The 23,982-nt window shown below is 35.4% G+C and overlaps 6 protein-coding genes and 1 long non-coding RNA gene across 8 annotated transcripts in view; 3 read left to right on the forward strand and 4 right to left on the reverse strand.

Moving 5' to 3' along the window:
• Positions 1-23,982, forward strand: part of LOC108838592 (pentatricopeptide repeat-containing protein At1g77170, mitochondrial) — a 41,372-nt gene that overhangs the window by 1,781 nt on the left and 15,609 nt on the right. The window contains exons 1-3 of one of the 2 annotated variants that reach the window (XM_056995964.1): positions 18,139-18,186; positions 18,600-19,373; positions 19,454-19,776. In XM_056995964.1, the coding sequence (XP_056851944.1) occupies positions 18,154-18,186; positions 18,600-19,373; positions 19,454-19,483 (837 nt within the window). In that variant the 5' untranslated portion in view covers positions 18,139-18,153 and the 3' untranslated portion in view covers positions 19,484-19,776. Of the gene's footprint in view, positions 1-18,138; positions 18,187-18,599; positions 19,374-19,453; positions 19,777-23,982 lie in introns of those variants that run through there. The other variant, XM_056995962.1, reaches the window with a different exon arrangement.
• LOC130501063 (pentatricopeptide repeat-containing protein At3g60980, mitochondrial-like) lies at positions 222-1,658 on the reverse strand. Its single transcript, XM_056995960.1, has one exon. The coding sequence runs from the start codon at positions 1,616-1,618 to the stop codon at positions 371-373; it is 1,248 nt and encodes a 415-aa protein (XP_056851940.1). The 5' UTR covers positions 1,619-1,658; the 3' UTR covers positions 222-370.
• On the reverse strand, positions 2,127-3,568 carry LOC130494653 (pentatricopeptide repeat-containing protein At3g60960, mitochondrial-like). Its single transcript, XM_056995958.1, has one exon. It carries the CDS (start codon positions 3,486-3,488, stop codon positions 2,202-2,204), a length of 1,287 nt encoding a protein of 428 aa, XP_056851938.1. The 5' UTR covers positions 3,489-3,568; the 3' UTR covers positions 2,127-2,201.
• LOC130501068 (uncharacterized) lies at positions 5,158-6,567 on the forward strand. The gene is made up of 2 exons (XR_008939479.1): positions 5,158-5,839; positions 5,933-6,567. It is a non-coding gene; the product is annotated as an uncharacterized LOC130501068 (long non-coding RNA).
• On the forward strand, positions 9,278-10,327 carry LOC130501065 (probable polygalacturonase). The gene is made up of 3 exons (XM_056995965.1): positions 9,278-9,395; positions 9,462-9,635; positions 9,714-10,327. The coding sequence occupies exons 1-3, from the start codon at positions 9,314-9,316 to the stop codon at positions 9,725-9,727; spliced, it is 270 nt and encodes an 89-aa protein (XP_056851945.1). The 5' UTR covers positions 9,278-9,313; the 3' UTR covers positions 9,728-10,327.
• On the reverse strand, positions 20,139-21,575 carry LOC130501064 (pentatricopeptide repeat-containing protein At3g60980, mitochondrial-like). The gene has a single exon (XM_056995961.1). It carries the CDS (start codon positions 21,533-21,535, stop codon positions 20,288-20,290), a length of 1,248 nt encoding a protein of 415 aa, XP_056851941.1. The 5' UTR covers positions 21,536-21,575; the 3' UTR covers positions 20,139-20,287.
• LOC130501062 (pentatricopeptide repeat-containing protein At3g60960, mitochondrial-like) lies at positions 22,044-23,354 on the reverse strand. Its single transcript, XM_056995959.1, has one exon. It carries the CDS (start codon positions 23,337-23,339, stop codon positions 22,119-22,121), a length of 1,221 nt encoding a protein of 406 aa, XP_056851939.1. The 5' UTR covers positions 23,340-23,354; the 3' UTR covers positions 22,044-22,118.

Genomic DNA, 23,982 nt, shown 5'->3' on the forward strand with positions numbered 1-23,982 from the left:
GAGTATTCCTATGTCCTTTTGTTGGCTTGTATTTTTATGAACCAACACACTTTAAAAAAAAAAAACATTGAACCTTAGTCATTTGTAAAGAATCACAAATCTATTTCAACATGACATGAGAAGCTGCAACGACGATTTTGGTACATGTATGAATGACTGTGGATGTTATAAAGAGATTATAGTTTTGCAGTAGAATTTCTAGTTTTTAGTTGCTAAAAGTGAAGAAAATAAATGGAGGATCATACGTACGTTGATTCACGATCCAAAACAACTAAAGAAAGAATACAAAAAAATATCCAAGACATATATATCTTGAGAACAAGATAAAGGACAATAAAAAAAAAGAGCAAGCAGGTGATGAAGAACATAGTCAAAACAGTTTGGAGACCTCTATTAGACTCGAATCAATCATCATGTTGGAGGTCTTTAAAGCATCATCGACTCGACCAGCATTGAGATATGAAGCGATCATTGTTTTGAAAATGGCAACGTCAGCGCCGCCGAAACCACGACCAAGTGAAACAGCAAACAGAGACTCTGCTTCCGACAACATGCCGTTTTCGCAACACCTTGTGATAATGTATGTGTTATCTAAGAATTTGTTATTGGTTCTCGCCTTGTTGTAGGTCTCGATTGCCTGGCTACACCGACCAATATCAAAACACTCGTCCACCATTTTCTTAACCGTGCCAGAGTCTAAGCGTAGGCAACTTATCCCACTTTGACTTTGATCAAACATGTCATGGTACAGTGCCCAAGCATGAGTTTTTTTACCGTACTTGAGCAAAATTTTTAAAAGGGCGCTGCCAGTGTCTGAACGAACAGGGAGCTTGTTTGCTACCACACAACGCTCGTAGCACTTCATAGCTTCCATCTCTTTACCTTGCTTGAACCAGTACTCCATGAATGTCGTCATGAGGAAAGCCACCTTTTGTTCATATTGTAAAGAGAGAGAATTAGGTTTATGCCAGGAAAGGGCAAAATCAGACCAATCAGACCAAGCCCGTTTGAACTCGTCCAAGACAAGATTGGCCTTGTCCAAATTCCCAATGTCCAAAAACCCTTGAATCAGATTGTTGAACGCCACGTGATCAGGCCGGTTGCTATACGGGAATTTCTCGGCCTTAAGAAATGCTTTGGCTTGGTCCAGTCGACCGCATTGAACTAACCCTTTGGTCAAGACCCTGAGAGTATCCTCGTTTGGGTAACCGCGGGATATGATGGATCGGTGGAAATCAAGAGCTTCGTCAACAAGACCTTGTTGAAAACGAGACTCGATGATGCAGTTGCAGCAGTTGTTGGTGGGTATAAGCTTATGCTTGTTGAAGAAGAAATCGTAGAGATCGTACGCGTCCTTGTGCCTTTTATGCAGACACATGCTTCGGATGATTAATTCACATGTACTCTCCGTCGCTTCCCCTTTTATTCTACTGAATGCAGCCAAACGAGCGTACTCCGCCGCCGTGTCTAGGTCGCCAACGGAGGCGATGAGGTACCACACTCTGAAACCTAGAGTGATTGGTCGGCAATCTGGATTTGACATTACGTCCTTGGCTCTTCTTGGCACCGCCGTCCTGTATGGCCGCCGACCAAGTATCACGCGGCGTATCATAGACATTACGTCCTCAGCAGGTTAGGGCTTTGGACGACGGCACTAATACATATATATATATATTAATAATAACAGGGACTCCACCAAAATCTTGCTCAGCAAGTTAAAAGAAAAAAGAGAAACTTTTTTTAAATACATAATTAATGTCCGAATCTAATTCTAGATATTATTAGCAAACTTTAATATTGGGGCTGAGCAAATTGCTGCCTCTACTCAAGCTCAAATCCGTGGTTGAGTTCTGACCTAACATTGATTCTCTCGTTTTCTTTATTTCGCTGCAAGTTTCAGAGACTTCTCTTTGACGTTCGTTGCTTTAATATTATATCTCTATTCATTTGATCCTTCCTGGCTACATTCGTGACATGATTCTTATAGTTAAAAGTTGATGTTAGTTTCACTTGTAAACTCACTTTTGTTAAGAGTAATTATTTTGATTTGTCAATGAATGGTTGTTTACGTAGACAAAAAAAGAAGAGGAAAAAAGCATAGCAAAACTGAAAGATGAGTTGAGATGTGAGAAAAGTCAAGGATGACTAAATAAAATAAAATATAATTGTCTTAAAAAAAAAAAGGAATGCAAATTTTCTTTTTAGCTGGCTCGATGAATAGCAAGCTTTCTTAAATTTAAAATCTTCATCTTGTCCAACATCTTCATGGCATCATCGAGTCTCCCAACCTTAACATATCCATTGATCATTGCTCTGAATGTTGAGACATCAGGTCCCAACGCCATCAATTCGTCGTCTATGTTATCAAGGTCGTAACACATGACAGCAAAGAATGTCTCTGCCTCGGACATTTTTCCTTGTTCGCAGAGACAAGCAATGATGGTCCTATAACACGTCTTCCCGACACATTTGAAAGGGATAATAGTCTTTTCACTAAAAGACTTCAACATTATGCCGACAGTCTCGGAATCGCAGATTCCTTTAATCAATTCGAACAGTTCCCAAGCCTCTGTTTTCTTACCGTGCTCCACAAGAAGTTTCAAAACCCTGTTTCCAACAATGGGGTTCAGTAGTTCAGCCATATCCAAAACCGCCCAAATCTCCCGAGCTTCCTCATCTTTGCCTTGCTTGAACCAATACTCAATAAAAGAAACCTGAAAGAGTGCAATTGCCTTGTGATAGTCTCTCCATGGGAGTTTACTGTTGTTAGGTGATCCTTTCAGTTCCTCGAAGATTTGGCTAGCCTCTACGAATCTCCCTACATCCAAAAACCCGCGAATGAGGATGTCGTAGACCATGAAATAACAACGCCCCATGGATCTCACTAAATCACAAGCTTCGTCGAGTCTTTTGGCATCAACCAAGGCTTTCGTGAGTATCACGTAAGTCTCCATCCCTGGAGACGAGCGTCCGTCCAGGACTAGGTGACGGTAAAGCTCAAGAGCCTTGTCGACACAACCTTGGTCGCAGTGTGCTTTCATGATGAGATTGCAAGAGAGCGTGTTTGGAACGGTTTGACATTCGTTGAAAAAGTAATTGAACATAGAGAGGGCTTCGTCGTACCGTTTGGCTTCGCACATGGCTCCGATTACGGAATTGCAGATGAAGACAGTGTCTCTGTTCGCACGTAATTCTTCAGAGACAGCCAGGCGCGAGATACTCGCGGCTTCGTCGAGATTAGACATCTCGATCATTGCCGATACTCTGTAGCGCAGAGAAATTGGGCGGTTATCAATGCAGTTATGGCTGTTTGGATCTATTTTTGGGAGTGACGATGGGTCTCTTCCCACTGGGTAAGGTACGTACAACTTAGAAACCTTTGATACGGTCGGATTTTTTACTACGCGGCGGAGGAGAGACATGGTCCAAGAGAGCTGGTGCCGAGGAGTTAGGGTTTTGATTATTAATTTATTTGATCCGGGAAACATCTACTGTCACACGTATTACTCCACAAAAAATCTTGCTCAGCAAGTTTTTTTTTTTTTTCTAAAAAGAAAGTAAAACTTAGGTGATGATTTTGCACTAGATTTTAGTTTTTGGAAAAACATGAATGATGATTTTAGATTTTTGTTTCTAGTTTTGATTTTTTGCTTTTAGTTATAGAATAGATATTTTGTTATTAATAAGTTTAATTTTCATTTTATTAATAGTAAAATATTTATTTGGTAAATAATAAAATATAAAATATATTACCAAAATACACATGCTTATTTTAAAATAAAAAACAGCAAATACGAAATAATATAATTCTATGTTTAAACATATACTACAAAAATAGTTTTATGCTTAAACATACATTTATATATATATATATATATATATATACTTTAAATTAGAAATGTGTACATATGATATTTGCAGAAATACCTATATATAAAACTTTAAGTAAAATGTGCAAATATAATTCATTAACGGTTAACTATAAAAAATATTATGATGACAAAAATAAAAAAATTATTATATGTGTAAAATTTAACAAAACATAACCACGTCATATAAATTTAGTATGATAGCAAGCAATCAATCAATTTAAAATATTGTTGCTCTTTCGTTGTTAGACTTTGGAATTTTTACTATTTTATTTTAATAAAGTTTATAGATTTTAATGGTGAGTAGATTCTTGCGAACGTAAATGGAAGAAATATAATCATACAATAAGAATGAAGGAGTTGTCACTAAAATTTAAAAATTTCTAAAAATAAAAATATACAAAAGCCAACGCCAACTTCTTCCGTAAAACTAATATAATCTATATTTTGGTTTTTTTACAAATTGAACAGTTATTTTTTGTCTCGTTAATTATGTTATTACAAATTCTGAAAAACATTGCATAGATGATATTAGAGCCGACAATAATACATGTCTTGTGAGAATTTACACTTGACTCCATCATCCTGAATCGTCCTATGAAATCAATTCCTGACAGTAGTTCTTGCACCATACTGAAAATTCTCTTGTAAGCTTTTTTCTCTAATCTTCTGCATAATTTGCCTTCTCCGGAAATTGAAATCCTCCTGTAGAAATTATGTTGCCTGAGATTCGAACCCCAGACATGGATACAGAAGCCTTTAAACCTTGATCAATAGACCACGGTATTTCCACGAACCGTTATTTCAAAAACTAGTTTTTAAAAAAAAAATTCTAAGAAATCTATTTTCCATAATTCTAATTGGATAATAAAATAGTTTTTCAAAAACAAAAAACCAAAAACCATTTCAAAAACTACAAACAACCATCCTCTTTGTAATGGACTTAGCTACCCAGTCTCAACCCAACCCGAGAACCCTTGTTAACGTGGTTAGTTCTTCCAGAATTGATAGTTTTACTAAAAAAAACTATTCTTCAAGTCACACAAATCAAATCACGAAGATCCTAGTCCTGAAATTTGACTTAGGGGGGTGTATTGAAACTATGATTTTAAAAGGTTTTAGAGTTGTTTTAAAATCCCCTGTTATTCAACTAAGGATTTTAAAAAATATTTTCAAATCACCTGTTATTAAACATGAAATTTGTCTAAAATCATTAGAAACACTCACAAATCTCCTGTTATTCAATTAACCATTTACAAAACTTATATCAAATCCAATGTTATTGAAAGGTAAACATTATTTTGATAAAAAAGCTATGAATGGGATTTGGGGATACTTTGAGTTCATTTTTAGTTAAAAATGTCGCTGTGAAACTCCTACTTCTACATGTGTTATTTGGAGAGACTTCTAAATAAAAATAACACGACATCTATCCAAAGACGAACAAGAAAATATTTACAAAAGACAACTGATGGCAGGCTTATTGTCTCTCTGCAACTTCATTGGCAGATACAAAACTTTAATTTCAATCCAAACCCAGATAACCTCTGATCACTTCATCCATGGAGATCATCTCAAACCCCATAAAGCTTCTCCATTTTATCAATTATTGCTACTCTGTTCATCTTCTTCTTCCTCTGCTTTTCTCCCGCCATGGCTACTGATGAAGATGACATAAGATGCCTACGAGGAATCCAGACCTGATTCCTCTCTCACCGACCCTCAGAGAGTTCTCAAATTATGAAATTTCGGCGGCGCGTCTTGTTGGAACAATCAAGAGAACATAGTCATCAATCTCGTGCTTTAAGACATGGGTTTATCTGGTCGGATCCCAGAGTCTTTTCAATATTATGGTAGCTTACAAAAGCTTGATCGATCTAGCAATCAATAGTCTGGTAACATTCCTCCAAAGCTATGTACTTGGTAACCGTTCTTGATGTCCCTTGATCTGTTTAATAATGAATTGGATGGTGAGATTCCTCCTAGTTTAGCTGAGTGTAGGTTCATGAACTCTTTGGTACGATCTGAGAATCAATTTTTTTTTCTTTTTTTTGATATTGCAGCTGGTGTGTTTGGAGTTTGATGGTATATACGAGAAAGAGAGTAGTTAAAAACGAAGGAGTTAATATCTTAGCGCAGAGACTTAGCCATATGGTAGCGCAAGTCTCTTTGTTTAAGAAGCCTTTGGTTAAGGTTAAGCTTGGGGACTTGATGGCTGCAACTAATGGTTTCAGCTCTGAGAACATTATCTTTACAACTAAAACAGGAACAACGTATAAGCTGATTTTTCTTGATGGCTCAGCACTTGCAGTGAAGCACTTGAGTGAGTGTAAGCTTGGGGAGAAGGAGTTTCGGTATGAGATGAATCAGTTGTGGGAGCTGTGTAACCGTAACTTGTTCAGAAGTTCTTCTTCTCAGTAGTAGCACCTCCACCAGACCTCATGAACACTAGACATATCCTCCCTCTTCCTCTTAGCAACCTTAAGAGCCCTCTTTCTTTACCAACTTTGAGAAGCCTCAATGGTTTTCTCTCGTAAGGAGCAAATTCAGTTAGTTCCATTATCAATGATCTGATGAACCACATTGTCTTCCTCGTTTTCCCTTTGCGAGAGTTACGATACGGAGCAAACTCGTGTCTTGTAAACGATGTGTCATTTGTTCAAAAAATAATGAAACAACATAGATTAATAATATCAAATGATCTAGAGTACTCTGAAATGTTTTTTTTTTGCTAATAAGTACTCTGAAATTTAAGAGAAAATCTCACCCAAAATCTTTTTTCTCTTTTTAAATCATCCATATAAATGAGATTTAGTCCAAATCTCTTCAAACTCCAATATTTTTCCAAATCCACTTAAACTTTTAAAATCCATGATTCAATACACCCCCCTTAGAGTTCACTTTTGATTAATAATAGAAAAAATTGCCAATACATAACAATTTGTCCATTTGTCATTATTTTTTTAAATTTTTTTAGACTCAGATGCCTCTTGTCAACCTTAAAAATTCATATCAATTATTATAACAGTCAGAAAAAATAAAAAATTATATAAAATGTACATAAACAAAAAACAGATCATATGAAAAATAATTTGGTTGACTAAATATCAGTAGAATACAATTTCATTTTTGATCTACGGAAAATAGAAAACAAAATCTACTGTCTACAAACATGTAGATAGTAGTTTCGATTAACTATATATATTTGTTGCTCGTAGACTCTGAAATTTAACTAGTGGTAATTATTCTACCACCGCAGAATGAACCGGCTACAACTTTCTTTAAGATCTGAACTAAAGTATAATTCATGAACGAATGATTTCTATATATCCACTTACACAGAACCACAAAATCTGCCCATGTACCAATAATCTATGAAAATAATATTTTATTATCTACTAAAATACTATATCATACTACAGATGGATTACACAGTTTACCATCATATTTACAATCTACGGTGATGCGATCCAGATCAGCAGATATGTCTCAACGAGGAGCTTAACGTAAGAACAAGCTAAGCAACTGATCATAACTTGGCTTAATGGGCATTTTATGGGCCTTATCGGTTTGATCCATGAAGTTCTAGACCGAGAGAAGCTAATGGACCTGATGCAGAACGTGGAGGCCTTATGCCCAATAAAAAAAATCAGTGTTTGGATTTATCCAAGAAGGATCCAACAAGAAAATACAAGTTATGGTCGAATAATATTTCAATCTGACGGCAATTCAGATACCGTCGACCATGCAAAAGGACACTACCAGCCGAAGAGTTACTTAAGACAAAATTGTTTAACTCTTGGTCAAGTCAAGAAGATTTATTTCTGGTCAAAATTTTGGGGCAAATGATTGCAATTTGATAACAAAAATTTTGTGGCAAATCATTCATACACATAAGATCTAGATCACATCACCAAGGACTATGTCTACAGTTACTCAACAAGAGATAAGTTCACATCCAAGTCCTCACCTTAGTTTCTTGAAGTGGTAGATCTGGATCTAGGAAATGGAAAAAAGATGGTCACCTCTCCGGATCTGATCCATAAAGATTCACAAGAGGGAAGATGGGTTTACGTTCAGATCTGGTCATACCCAATGACTTAGAAGATTAGGGATCTAGATTACCTTAAGGTTCAGATCTGAGAAGGTTACAAGAAAAGGAATCAAGGAGGCGACGACTGGGGGCTCGGGATCGACGGCTCGGGCTGCACGCGGGGCGGTTGGTGAGCGGCGAACGGGCGGCGGCGGTCGGCGGCGGCGGCGGCGGCGGCGCGGCGGCGAGGTTCTGATCGGGCAGGACTTCGCTTGCTGTCTCTCTTGTGATGAATCCCTAGGAATGATGTCCCTTTATAAGAAATGAGAGAGCTTTGGGGTAGGATTTTACTCACTTGGGCCTGCAGCTCTTGGGTTTCATTTTGGGCTGGGCCCGGGATGTTACACAAATCTTCTTAACTATATCAAATTTTCATTCAAGTTTTTAGTAGCTTCTTTCCACCTTCCAGATGACTCCAAAAATCGATGTCGTTCCCATAAAATTTACTTTTGTCTTGTAAAGACTCTCTCAAGTTCATTGTGCTTTGATTTGATATTTTGACTGAAAGGTATTTTTGTTTTACAACTATGATTGCACTACGAACTACAAAGTGATAGATTTTTATTTTGTTTCAAAAGAATTGTTTGAGAAAGGAACCAAAAAAAGTTCTGAAAATGGACTGCTTGTGGGAACTTAGGTTGCACATGGGGCTCAAGGTATGTACAAGTATCGGTGGCACTTGTCCCGTAGTTGTAAGCTTCAAGTTAAATTGGGCCTTAAAACAAATTTTGAGAGTATCCGGTGCAACGTGATAATTTACTATAAAGCCGCGGCTCTGTGTGCGCTATATTTCACCATAAAGCTCCGGTCAGTGAATCAATGATGGTAGGTTTGCTAATCACTTGAAGGGATAATTATGTATAGTAATTATGAGTGTCGTATTACTCTTGCCTGTCTTACTAATCCTCTCTAATTTAGTGCATCCATTCTGAATATAAGTGTATAATTTAGAAAATTTATCATTCTAGCTCTCAAAAGATGTCCACTAACATAGTGTGATTCACATTAATAGATACAACACAAAAAAAATTCAATTCATAGTTTCAAAATGTCAAATAGTAATTATAAAAAAATGTCAAATAGTATTAAAAATATTGGAGCTAGGAAGTTGGAACTGTAAAATGCTCATCAATTATTTTCTTAGTAGTAATTGTTACTCTAGCACATGTGTAGAAGCACTTCTGATACCACGGCAAGTCTCTACCCTTTTTTTTTTTTTTTTTGAACAGGCCGGCAAGTCTCTACCCTTTTTTACTAAAAAACATAAATAACAATGTGAACACTTATACAACTTATATGTCTTTTCTCAGAGCTCGGAGAAATTGACCTGTGGTTGATCCATTACCATCATATGGACGAGGAAGAAGATTTGCCTGGTAAAAGAAATAGGAGTCTTCTATATGGTCAGATTCTCACAGATGTAGTCATCACAGGTACTAACTAATATAGCAACTTAATATATGGATGCTGTTTGTCTGATGATGATACTGTAACCATAGGCGAGAACGGGACAATTGATGGTCAAGGAAGTATATGGTGGGATTGGTTTAAAACTGGAGAGCTAAACTATACAAGACCTCATCTCGTTGAGCTCATGAACTCTACTGGTCTTATCATTCACCTTCTTGAGTTCACATTTTTGGAACATTCATCCTGTTTATTGCATGTCTCAGGTTACACTTAATCTAATGCTATTTGTTTTCAGCTAGTCTTGCGTTCTGATATGAATTTGTTTTTGATTGTCTGAACAGAGATGTTGTTGTAAAGAATCTCACAATCTTGGCTTCTCTTGACTCTCCAAGCACAGATGGAGTTGATCCAGGTGAGTTCCTGATGAAGCTTAGAATAACAACTTTTACTATTTTATTTTTTTTTGGCGGCAACGTCTCCCTTAACTTTTATTATTTTAATTAGGATTAGATTTACATAGTTTTTTGTAGGTTGTTATATACCACAATTACTATTGTGAACCCAACCGCAGCTCACGTGTGAAGAGTCTATCATCAACTGATTTTTTGGGTATTTCCATGTCCTAGAGTATAGAGGTTGAAGAACTTGTGGACGAGCGTTCTGTGGATGACCTTTTATCATGTATTGAGCCTACTTTGATGGTCTTTTAATAAGACATGTTTCTGGTTGCTGAGTGCCTAGTATGAGATTTCCACTACCTTGTGCTGTAATCTCTTGGGTACACACACCTTTTTCATCTTTGATTCATATACATATTCAGTGCTGTAATCTCTTGCGTACACACACCTTTTTCATCTTTGATTCATATACATATTCAAAGTGGTGTTTTTGAAAATTCCCCTTTTTCTTTAGTCATCACAAACCTCTCACGAGATGAGGAGAGAAAATAACTCAAAGCAGCTTCACTACACTCCACTGGAGTCATTACTGAGGAACGAAGATTCTCATCATGTCTACACTTAGGTGACCATAAACTATCTGTGTGCAATGTATTTTTCTGGAACACTACATTCATGCGTTAGGATTTTTCCATTTATTTGTATTCCGGTAAAGAATAAAAATATCTGCTTTCCTCTCCTGTGAGACGAGTGTTTCGTGACTATCACGCGCAACCAGAATCGCTTTTGGCGTACGCGAGTGAGAATCGGACGTTCTCTCTCGTAAAACAACATTTGACTCAAGAAAAATAAAATAATATTAACTCAAAAAATTCTAAAAAAGCTTTGTTTGTATTGTGTGTCTGACGGCGAATCGGTGCTTTGTTCTCTGCGCCGGTTTAAAAAGAGCCACCAGCTCATCAATCCCGTGTGGTCGGTCCGCTCATATCCGACGTAAGGTATGAATCGATTCTAGATAAGGCTCGATTGTATTAATAGTGCATTTTTATATAGTTTTTTTAGATCATGAATCAACTTATGATCCTCAGATTTATTTTCTGCCTCTATAACTTTTAGTAACTAAAAACTACTAGAAATTCTACTACAAAATTAGAACTTTTTATAACATCCAACGACCATTCATGAACCAAAGAGTCGTTACAGCTTTTCATGTCTTGTGAAAAAAATAGATTGATTCTCTTAGAGACTACTATTGAATTTAAGGTTCAGAACTTATTGTGTGTTGGTTGATTCATATAGAGATAAGCCAAAATAATAAATATATTATGTGAGCTAGAAACAGTAGCTGTTGTACACCTTGATTCCTTGACCGTTAGTCATATTGTGAAAATAAATAAAAAAACCGAGGGGAATATATATATGTATATACTCATACTACATTGCCTATATTGATCCGTTTTGGTTGATTGATACGAAGAAGAGTCGTAGGGGTCTAAAACTAAAGTGAATTACATGTTTTTGACAAATAAACTCAAGCGAATTTTACACATGGCACAAAAAAAAGAATTACACGTAGCACTTCCTTTACTGTAACTACCCGAACACAATACAAATTCAAACTAAATTACATTCTTTCAATTTTAGGTAAATCATATTTTACAAGACATTGTATGTATTTTTAGAATTTCATACAATTCTGATAAATCACCTAACCACACACATTTTTTATAAATCACTTTGTATTCTTGTTACGAACCGATGTGTTATATTACAAAATAACATGATTTTCCATTGGTGTGCTCTCAATTATTTTTAAATTTTACAAACAGTTTCGTATTTTTTTGGTTAAGTAAGATCTTCATATATAAACTGAGACTTAGCAACCAAATCTCTATAATGATTCATGGGCAGACTCTAAATAAAACATGTGTCATGGTATTTTGCCATATAACTAATAACATTTTAGTCGTAGCCTCAAAGAAAGAAATCTTGACTCAGGAACACAAATGAACGGACACGATTAGAGGAAGCATTGAAGAAAAAAAAGTTTTTCATTCGAAGAAGGCAGAGAAAGAAGAAAGAGCTAGATCACAAGATAGGTTACAAAATCTTAAAACAATAAAGTGACGTAGTCCTTACATTTTGTAATAAAATATTTACAACGTTAAAGCCCTTACATTTTGAAAACAGGGCATAAGTTTGTATATTTGTATCACGGTTCAACTCTCTTTAACTTAAGTTTTAACTAGGCATAGAAAATATATGACTCTCAAACATTAGAGGCATGCCACATTATATGCGTTCACGTGTGCAGAAGGCTAATCTTATCCTTTTGTATTCAACTTGGAAATATACTGTTTGATAGTGTGGACTGCTGATTTCATACTATTTCACATATTTTAATTACTTTATAATAAATGTATCCAAAAAGTATATGCAAGATTGAATGATTTCATTTTCATATGAAATAAAAATAATAATATTCAGAATTCTCGATTATGAAAATTTGGTAAGACATACTTTGTTGGAGTATGGATAATATATTTTGTTAATCTTTTTATATCATTGTTTTACTTAAAATATTCTAAAACGTACATTATTTTTCTTTGTATAATATATTATGTTAATCTTTTGTTTTTCTCTGTATGCTCTCAGTAACTCTTCATCTACCATTGATGCATCGAATCTGACACCCACTGTGGAAGGAAGAAGATTTATCAAAAATTTTAAGCTCTGTTTCGTTTCACAACCATTCACTCTGGATTTCTAGTCATTGCAGATTTTTTTTTTTGTGAATTTCGAGTCGGGTAACACCCGACCGTAGTAGCCCAACTGACATTCCTAGTCATTGAAGGCTTCGAGTAAGTTATAAATGAATAGAGGAAACTTTTGTATCTTACATTATTAGAATAGACATATTTGTTACCAACACTTATTCTTTATAGACATGTGGTTTCTCAGAACATATTACTCTGTTACTGGCCAATCAAATCAGTTATATTCGGAAACCCCAAAATTAACCTTGTTATACTACTGGCCAGTACTATTTTCGGATTTTGTATGCAAAAGAGAACATTTGTTTTGACAACGCAGAAAGTTAGATGTATTTAAGATTATTAAAATACAATGTCTTTTCTTATTACTAAAATAATAGAATAAACTACAATCACACATATCTCGTAGCATTCCCGTCGTGGAATCATCTTCACCACATGATGATTAGAATAGACCTTGTCCAGGTCAGCTTATGCGCTACTTCTTTCGTATGCCAGCTCATTTTCAACGATTTGACCCATTTTCTTCTTCTTCCTACCTTGTCCAAGTCAGCTTATGCGCTAAATTGTTGAAAGATTTATAATATATTACTAGAATTAGAATGATATTTGCGCATAGTAAATTTATATAAAAATTATTTAAGAAATATTGTATGAAAAAAATAAAATTTATATTCTTGATCGAATTAATATTTTTGGGCCTTAAATAATTTTTTAAAATTTTTTTTTTAAAAATATTTTAGGTCAAAAAATCACTTATCACATGAAAATCCAATGTTTAGACCGAATAATCCCAAACCTACTATTTGGTTACAATGAAATTATATCAGTTTAGTTTTATATCATGATTTAGCAATATAAAAATTAATTATGGTTATAAGAAATTTACGTTCACATGACAATCCTATATATTTTCAATATTGTTCTTTCTTTATGTCGTTTTTTCATTTTGGTTATTGTTCAATATAAATATTTATTTTGAAATTTATTTTTATTTTGTTCCTTTATTTTGGCCTGAGATTTATAAATGTTTAAAATTTAAAATTATTAAAGAATTACATATTTAGGTTAAGATATGTGTCTTGTGCAGAATAAATATTTTATATTTATTACTTATTTTATGTTTTCTGCATATTATGAAATAATAAAATAGTAATTATATATTAAGTAACTGAGAAATCAGTTATTATTATGTATATAATAAATAACTGATCGCTCTTGTTTGTTCGCAATCATTTTAGGGTAAATATATTAAAATAATCAATTTTATCTACGTATATAATGTATAATTAAATTTAAATAATATTAACATAGATATATAGTATACTTTTAATATGGATATTTATTAAACGGGGTTTCTACTCATATGATTTTATGATTGTTTGCATATTTGTGTAACAAAATTTTACACCAACAAATTATTTTTTAATGTTAGATGTATATTGGTTTCAATAATTTATAATCATTTTTAAAAAATGAAGATTTCAAAATTAAAATATTAAATTTTCAATATATATTCAATGCAAATATCAAAATATAAGTAGGTATTTTCATATAATGTATAGTCTTATTTAAACAATATATATATAACATATGCACCTATTAAAATAAAATTATTTGTTTATATGGTTTATATATTAACATATGCACCTATTAAAATAAAGATACTGAATATAAAAATACAAATTATTATTGGTTGGTAAACCTACGGTTCACCCAAAAATTTCTCATTATGCATATATGATATTGACTGAGAAAAGCATATATATTGACTGTGGCCTACTCATAAACTTCCAGTAAATTCCGTTTTAGGAAAGCTTTAAGACTGATTCCTCACTAATTCATTATAAATAGAATTTCGGCCCAAAGTATACAAACAGTCCAGTGGTAAAACATCGGTGTGCAAGTAATGCAAGTATAAAACAGTGGCTGCTCTGTACTTTTGGCGAGCCATCTATCTTATTAAAACAGAAACATTCTATTGGACCTAACATTTATTTTGTAAGTTTTTAAATTAAATACACTTTATACTTTATAGTTAAACATACATTAAATTATTTTATGTTCCTTTCTTTATACTACTATCCATGTTTCCAAACAATATACTTATTTCTTTATACTACTATCAATGTTTCCAAACAATATATTTATTTCTTTATACTACTATCAATGTTTCCAAACAATATATTTTTATACTACTATCAATGTTTCCAAATAATACAATAATTAATCTTAGTTATTTTATATCTATCATTTTCTCTTTAAAATTTTGTAGAAACTTCATAATTTAAAGTTCACTATCATAAATTGCAAAATAGTGAACTTTAAAATTTCGATTATAAGATTACAAATTATGAAGCTATTACAATTTAAATCCAATTAGATTACATATCGGTCATCCACCAGTTCAATCGGTTAGTCTCGGATTTTAGTGATTTTTTAATATGAATATTTTAAAAACATAAAATGAATTGTCAGATCTCCGGATTAACCGGTATAATCACAATCGGGTTGAATTTAAAAATACTGATTTAAATGCAAAAATATTTTAAATACACACTCTTTAAAATTTACCAAAATATTTGTTAAATTATTAGTGAAATTTTTCATCGTAAAATATTCCGCGCTTCAAAAGCGCGGGTCAAAATCTAGTTACTTGTAAAACTAAAGTTGCAAAGAGTAAGTAACGTAGTATTATACCACATACAAAAAAAATATTAAAAATGAATTGTTTTGTTGCGGGCCCCCACGTGGTCTTCTCCAAATATGAGCTAATTGTGAATCATATGAGTTAACCACGTTACATTAACCGAAACATAGACAAATGAATTTAATAAAGGGTATAAAGGGTTGAAGGTTTTTGGACAGTTTTAATCTTTTGAAGTGGGAGACATAATCCCATTGGTTAACAGAGTCGACAACAATGGACGTCACTCTTGTGCTTTGTCAGATGCATATTTGTAAAACAAGTCCTCTTATAATGATCTAATTATTTGTAAAAACCTATACTATTACTTAATACTATATTGACCTATTTTACTTTAATGTTGGTTGAAAGACCACCTATGATACGTGTTAACTGTATGGTGGCATATATATCCATGATATTTTTTTTTTCGCAACAACGAAGATATTAACTTATAAGTGTACGGATAAAAAGTTTTGTAGGCATGGGTATTCGGATCGTCGGGTCGGGTTCGGATCAGATCTTTTCGAGTTTGAGTTTTTTGGATCTAGGAGTTTAGGATTTGATAGGATAATTTCAAATTCTCAATTTCGGATCGGTTCGAATCGTACCGGTCCGGGTCGGTCGGGTCTTAGATAGTTCCATTCAGGTAATTAGAATTTATCGGTTCGATTCCGGGTCGGGTTCGGTTCGATTTGACCTAAAAATACCTAAAAATACAAAAAAAAATATCTGAAAACATTAATATTTCCGAAAATATTTGAAATTTTTATTTAAAATTTATGTTTTTATTATATTAAAATGTGTATATATATTAAACTATGTGAGATACAACAATAATTAGTTGCCTCCTAGTGGCTGACCCCCTTACTCTATAGATAAAACACCCATCTTCCACTCCTTTCGATTCATTTTATTTAATTTACATTATTAATTCGGATATCCATCAGGTTTCAGATTCGGGTCGGGTCGAAGACCCGCGGGTCCTCTACAACAACAAGATCCGATAAGGTAATTTGATCGGATCGGTTCTGTCCGGACCGAATATTTTTGGGTCGGTTTCGGGTCGGGTCTTTGGGTCCGGATAAAATGTCGAGGCCTAAGTTTATGTATTAATTCATTGGTGTTATTAATTAATATACAGATTATGGGAATGAGAGGAGTAGTCTAATTTTGTTTTGTTTTCACAATTTGATTGATTAGTGTACGTAATATGAAAGAGGGAAGAAGGAAACAAAGAGGTGATCCAAAACATATGAAATAATTTTTTTTGTCTTATTATTGAAATAGGTTGCACCAAAACGGTAAAAAAAAACCACCCCAACAAAAAGGAAAAAGCAGTGACAGCTACACTTTCCATCCCATATCAATTAATATTTTCAGTTGCTTTTGTTCCCCAAGCGAGCTCAGTCTCTATATAGCTCTCTATCTCTCTCTTCCCTCTCCACTTTGATTCTGTCATTAGAAGACAAGGTCTCTCTCTCTCTCTCTCTCTCTCTCTATCTCTCTCTAAGTGGTTCTTTTGAATCTAGCTATCCAAATCTCTATTTCCTTGATTTTGAATCATATGGTTCTTGATGAATCCGAAGAATCACCTCTAACTTTACTTTTTCAGTTTTTGTCATTTAGGGTTTTTAGGGTTTTTCTCCATGCAAAAAAAGATACAAACTTTTCCATATCTCGAACGCTGATCTTTCTGTTTGCACCCATTTTTTTGGTTCTTTGGATCTAGTTTATCAGAATCTCTCTTTCTTTGATTTTGAATAAGTAGAAAAAGTTTCTGCTTTAGGGTTTACTCCATCGAAACGAGTCGGATCTTCTTTTTCTTTTTGTGTTGATTGAAAAGCTATTTCTTTTTTCATCCAAACGAGTCGGATCTTTTTGATGATGAAAAAGAAAAACTTTTTATGGCACATCAAACCAGTCGGATCTGCTTCTTTTTGTTTTGTTTGGCTTCTTTGAATCTAGCTTATCCAAAAAGTTTATGACACTTTAGGGTTTACTCCATCCAAAAGAGTCGGATTTCTTCTTCTTTTTTTGATGTTGATTAATTGAAAAGCTATGGGTTTTTTTTTTCATCCAAACGAGTCGGATCTTTTTGATGATGAAAAAGAAAAACTTTTTATGGCACATCAAACCAGTCGGATCTGCTTCTTTTTTTTTATGTTGAAAGTCAAAAAGTTTCTTTTTTTATCATGAAACAAGTCGTCAGATCTTTTGTATATTTTTTTTCTTGTTTATCATGAAACGATCTCTCTCTCTCTCTCTCTCTCTCTCTCTCTCTCTCTCTCTCTCTCTCTCTCTCTCTCTCTCTCTCTCTCTCTCAAGTCATCAGACTCTGTGTGATTTGATGTTACTGAGAAAATATATATAACTTTTTTAAAAAAAATCATTTCAGGTTCCAAATCAAGATGTTGTCTTTCATCAACAAGGCTATTACGTACGGGGGAGCGATGAGGCGCTACAACACTTGCAACGTGTTTAAGGTAAAAACCGGTTTGATTATGAAAAAATAAACTGATCGAGTTGCAGAAAGTTCCGTTTTTTATATATACAGTATATTGTTTTTGGGCCTGACTTGTTTTGATTGGGTGGTTTACAGGAAATGGGGGGAACGATGAGGCGCTACAACACCTCCTCGTCTGATTTAAGAAACTTTCGCGAGTCTTTAATGATGTCGGCTGGAATGCGAAATGTGTTTAAGGTAATAACGGGGTTTGATTATGAAAAGAAAAAACTGATTTGAGTTAGAGAGATTCTCGTTTTGTATATACTGTACATGGGTTTCAAGTTGCGAAACGTTTGGGCCTATATTGTTTTTGGGCCTGACTTGTTTTGATTGGGTGGTTTACAGGAAATGGGGGGAACGATGAGGCGCTACAACACCTCCTCGTCTGATTTAAAAAAAATTCGCGAGTCTTTAATGAGGTCGGATGGAATCCGCAATGTGTTTAAGGTAATAACGGGTTTGATTATGAAAAGAAAAAAACTGATTGAGTTACAGAGATTCTCGTTTTGTATTTAGGGTTAAAAGTTTTGTTTTGTTTTGTTTTTGTGGGATTAGTCGTAGCAACTAGTGTACAAAATAAGAGGGTTTTGCTCAGTATTATCCTTCTTCCTGAAAGCTGTATCTTGTGGGAATGATTAGATTAGTAAGTATAAGCAGCGAGCTATAAAGTTTTGGTTGTGTGTGGGAATTTTGATTAAGATTAGTAATGATACGTGTATGGGGGGGTTTGATTATGAAAAGAAAAAACTGATTTGAGTTGAGAGAGATTCTCGTTTTGTATACATGGGTTTCAAGTTGTGAAACCTTTGGGCCTATATTGTTTTTGGGCCTGACTTGTGTGACTTTTTTATTGTATTCAGAAAATTGAGAAGATAACAGAGAGGTTTGAGAAAGGTGATTTTGAGGAGGGTTCGGAGCCTCTGTCTCAGGTGGTGTGTCTCAGGGACCAGTTGCGAGCCGTCGTGGTGAAGACTTGTGCCGATGTCGAGACCCTGGAGGATAGATTGAAGAAACTTCATGAGTTGGAGCTTCTTGAGTTCGAGGAGAAGACCAAGAATCACTACCACGCTCTATTGTCTGGAGCTGGATACTACTCTACAGCTTCAAAAGCTCCAGAAGAAGTAGAGTCTTTACTCAGAGAGATGGTTGTGTATGGAGTTGCTCCTACCAACATCACTTTCTGGGTGTTGCTGAAGGCTCTTGCTGATTCTGGGAAGCTAGATCTGGCTCTCAACTACTTGGAGCGAATGGAGGAGGAGTTTAGTGTGAAGCCAGAGTCCACTCACCATGGGGTAGTGATCGATGGTTTTGCCAGAACCAAAGACCCCCAAAACCTGGCCTTTGCTGTTGAGAGGGTGAAGCAACTTGTCCCTTTCCAGGGTCAGGAAATGTCATTCAATGCCATACTGAGCAGGTGCTATCCACCCAGATATCCTACCGAAGAAGATCTGGAGTGGTTGGTTAGTGTCATCCCCATTGCCCAGGACCTGATTAATTTTCTGCATGGAGCCAGTTATGTGTACACGGTGCTGGAATCTACCCATTGGAGACTCAAGGTTCGAGGGATCATTTGGCCCAAATCGGTTCTGACTAGGCCTGATGATGTTCTTGTTGGTGGGAAGATCCAGAAGAAGGTAAATGAAGTGTTGATTGTGATTTGAGTTTATGTTTTTGGATTTCTAAACTTTGATCTGTTTTCATTTCATCTTTGCAGGGGGGGAGGGCAGTGAGGGAAGGAGGATGAGGATGTGATAGGATATCAAGAAGCAATGACAACACGTGGCTTCTTTATTTCTTGCTATTTACTTATTCAAATAAGAGACCTAGTCTTTTGGAGATTAGTTCCCACTTTGTGTTGCGTTCCCGTTTTGTAAGACCATCATTATTGATGGAACTTTTATCTGAGTCCTTAGATTTTCTTATTAGTATTGCTAAGTTGGGGACAATTGGTAGGACTTTAAGCAAAATGGTGATTATTGGTGGGACATTTTGCAGTCTCTTAGTTTAAAAAATAAACATAGAACTTGTTTTGAAACATACATCGAAAACCACTACTTAAACATGACGACAATTCCAGCAACAAGTCTGTTCCAAAGACATGACTAACGTGCAGGACACGACATGAACATCAGACAGTCAGTGGCAAGAACATGACAAACAAAAACAAAACTTCTTACAGAGTATTCCTATGTCCTTTTGTTGGCTTGTATTTTTATGAACCAACACACTTTAAAAAAAAAAAACATTGAACCTTAGTCATTTGTAAAGAATCACAAATCTATTTCAACATGACATGAGAAGCTGCAACGACGATTTTGGTACATGTATGAATGACTGTGGATGTTATAAAGAGATTATAGTTTTGCAGTAGAATTTCTAGTTTTTAGTTGCTAAAAGTGAAGAAAATAAATGGAGGATCATACGTACGTTGATTCACGATCCAAAACAACTAAAGAAAGAATACAAAAAAATATCCAAGACATATATATCTTGAGAACAAGATAAAGGACAATAAAAAAAAAGAGCAAGCAGGTGATGAAGAACATAGTCAAAACAGTTTGGAGACCTCTATTAGACTCGAATCAATCATCATGTTGGAGGTCTTTAAAGCATCATCGACTCGACCAGCATTGAGATATGAAGCGATCATTGTTTTGAAAATGGCAACGTCAGCGCCGCCGAAACCACGACCAAGTGAAACAGCAAACAGAGACTCTGCTTCCGACAACATGCCGTTTTCGCAACACCTTGTGATAATGTATGTGTTATCTAAGAATTTGTTATTGGTTCTCGCCTTGTTGTAGGTCTCGATTGCCTGGCTACACCGACCAATATCAAAACACTCGTCCACCATTTTCTTAACCGTGCCAGAGTCTAAGCGTAGGCAACTTATCCCACTTTGACTTTGATCAAACATGTCATGGTACAGTGCCCAAGCATGAGTTTTTTTACCGTACTTGAGCAAAATTTTTAAAAGGGCGCTGCCAGTGTCTGAACGAACAGGGAGCTTGTTTGCTACCACACAACGCTCGTAGCACTTCATAGCTTCCATCTCTTTACCTTGCTTGAACCAGTACTCCATGAATGTCGTCATGAGGAAAGCCACCTTTTGTTCATATTGTAAAGAGAGAGAATTAGGTTTATGCCAGGAAAGGGCAAAATCAGACCAATCAGACCAAGCCCGTTTGAACTCGTCCAAGACAAGATTGGCCTTGTCCAAATTCCCAATGTCCAAAAACCCTTGAATCAGATTGTTGAACGCCACGTGATCAGGCCGGTTGCTATACGGGAATTTCTCGGCCTTAAGAAATGCTTTGGCTTGGTCCAGTCGACCGCATTGAACTAACCCTTTGGTCAAGACCCTGAGAGTATCCTCGTTTGGGTAACCGCGGGATATGATGGATCGGTGGAAATCAAGAGCTTCGTCAACAAGACCTTGTTGAAAACGAGACTCGATGATGCAGTTGCAGCAGTTGTTGGTGGGTATAAGCTTATGCTTGTTGAAGAAGAAATCGTAGAGATCGTACGCGTCCTTGTGCCTTTTATGCAGACACATGCTTCGGATGATTAATTCACATGTACTCTCCGTCGCTTCCCCTTTTATTCTACTGAATGCAGCCAAACGAGCGTACTCCGCCGCCGTGTCTAGGTCGCCAACGGAGGCGATGAGGTACCACACTCTGAAACCTAGAGTGATTGGTCGGCAATCTGGATTTGACATTACGTCCTTGGCTCTTCTTGGCACCGCCGTCCTGTATGGCCGCCGACCAAGTATCACGCGGCGTATCATAGACATTACGTCCTCAGCAGGTTAGGGCTTTGGACGACGGCACTAATACATATATATATATATTAATAATAACAGGGACTCCACCAAAATCTTGCTCAGCAAGTTAAAAGAAAAAAGAGAAACTTTTTTTAAATACATAATTAATGTCCGAATCTAATTCTAGATATTATTAGCAAACTTTAATATTGGGGCTGAGCAAATTGCTGCCTCTACTCAAGCTCAAATCCGTGGTTGAGTTCTGACCTAACATTGATTCTCTCGTTTTCTTTATTTCGCTGCAAGTTTCAGAGACTTCTCTTTGACGTTCGTTGCTTTAATATTATATCTCTATTCATTTGATCCTTCCTGGCTACATTCGTGACATGATTCTTATAGTTAAAAGTTGATGTTAGTTTCACTTGTAAACTCACTTTTGTTAAGAGTAATTATTTTGATTTGTCAATGAATGGTTGTTTACGTAGACAAAAAAAGAAGAGGAAAAAAGCATAGCAAAACTGAAAGATGAGTTGAGATGTGAGAAAAGTCAAGGATGACTAAATAAAATAAAATATAATTGTCTTAAAAAAAAAAAGGAATGCAAATTTTCTTTTTAGCTGGCTCGATGAATAGCAAGCTTTCTTAAATTTAAAATCTTCATCTTGTCCAACATCTTCATGGCATCATCGAGTCTCCCAACCTTAACATATCCATTGATCATTGCTCTGAATGTTGAGACATCAGGTCCCAACGCCATCAATTCGTCGTCTATGTTATCAAGGTCGTAACACATGACAGCAAAGAATGTCTCTGCCTCGGACATTTTTCCTTGTTCGCAGAGACAAGCAATGATGGTCCTATAACACGTCTTCCCGACACATTTGAAAGGGATAATAGTCTTTTCACTAAAAGACTTCAACATTATGCCGACAGTCTCGGAATCGCAGATTCCTTTAATCAATTCGAACAGTTCCCAAGCCTCTGTTTTCTTACCGTGCTCCACAAGAAGTTTCAAAACCCTGTTTCCAACAATGGGGTTCAGTAGTTCAGCCATATCCAAAACCGCCCAAATCTCCCGAGCTTCCTCATCTTTGCCTTGCTTGAACCAATACTCAATAAAAGAAACCTGAAAGAGTGCAATTGCCTTGTGATAGTCTCTCCATGGGAGTTTACTGTTGTTAGGTGATCCTTTCAGTTCCTCGAAGATTTGGCTAGCCTCTACGAATCTCCCTACATCCAAAAACCCGCGAATGAGGATGTCGTAGACCATGAAATAACAACGCCCCATGGATCTCACTAAATCACAAGCTTCGTCGAGTCTTTTGGCATCAACCAAGGCTTTCGTGAGTATCACGTAAGTCTCCATCCCTGGAGACGAGCGTCCGTCCAGGACTAGGTGACGGTAAAGCTCAAGAGCCTTGTCGACACAACCTTGGTCGCAGTGTGCTTTCATGATGAGATTGCAAGAGAGCGTGTTTGGAACGGTTTGACATTCGTTGAAAAAGTAATTGAACATAGAGAGGGCTTCGTCGTACCGTTTGGCTTCGCACATGGCTCCGATTACGGAATTGCAGATGAAGACAGTGTCTCTGTTCGCACGTAATTCTTCAGAGACAGCCAGGCGCGAGATACTCGCGGCTTCGTCGAGATTAGACATCTCGATCATTGCCGATACTCTGTAGCGCAGAGAAATTGGGCGGTTATCAATGCAGTTATGGCTGTTTGGATCTATTTTTGGGAGTGACGATGGGTCTCTTCCCACTGGGTAAGGTACGTACAACTTAGAAACCTTTGATACGGTCGGATTTTTTACTACGCGGCGGAGGAGAGACATGGTCCAAGAGAGCTGGTGCCGAGGAGTTAGGGTTTTGATTATTAATTTATTTGATCCGGGAAACATCTACTGTCACACGTATTACTCCACAAAAAATCTTGCTCAGCAAGTTTTTTTTTTTTTTCTAAAAAGAAAGTAAAACTTAGGTGATGATTTTGCACTAGATTTTAGTTTTTGGAAAAACATGAATGATGATTTTAGATTTTTGTTTCTAGTTTTGATTTTTTTGCTTTTAGTTATAGAATAGATATTTTGTTATTAATAAGTTTAATTTTCATTTTATTAATAGTAAAATATTTATTTGGTAAATAATAAAATATAAAATATTATTACCAAAATACACATGCTTATTTTAAAATAAAAAAACAGCAAATACGAAATAATATAATTCTATGTTTAAACATATACTACAAAAATAGTTTTATGCTTAAACATACATTTATATATATATATATATATATATACTTTAAATTAGAAATGTGTACATATGATATTTGCAGAAATACTTATATATAAAACTTTAAGTAAAATGTGCAAATATAATTCATTAACGGTTAACTATAAAAAATATTATGATGACAAAAATAAAAAAATTATTATATGTGTAAAATTTAACAAAACATAACCACGTCATATAAATTTA

This window comes from Raphanus sativus, unplaced genomic scaffold (assembly GCF_000801105.2).
Source record: "Raphanus sativus cultivar WK10039 unplaced genomic scaffold, ASM80110v3 Scaffold0091, whole genome shotgun sequence".
NCBI lineage: Eukaryota > Viridiplantae > Streptophyta > Magnoliopsida > Brassicales > Brassicaceae > Raphanus > Raphanus sativus.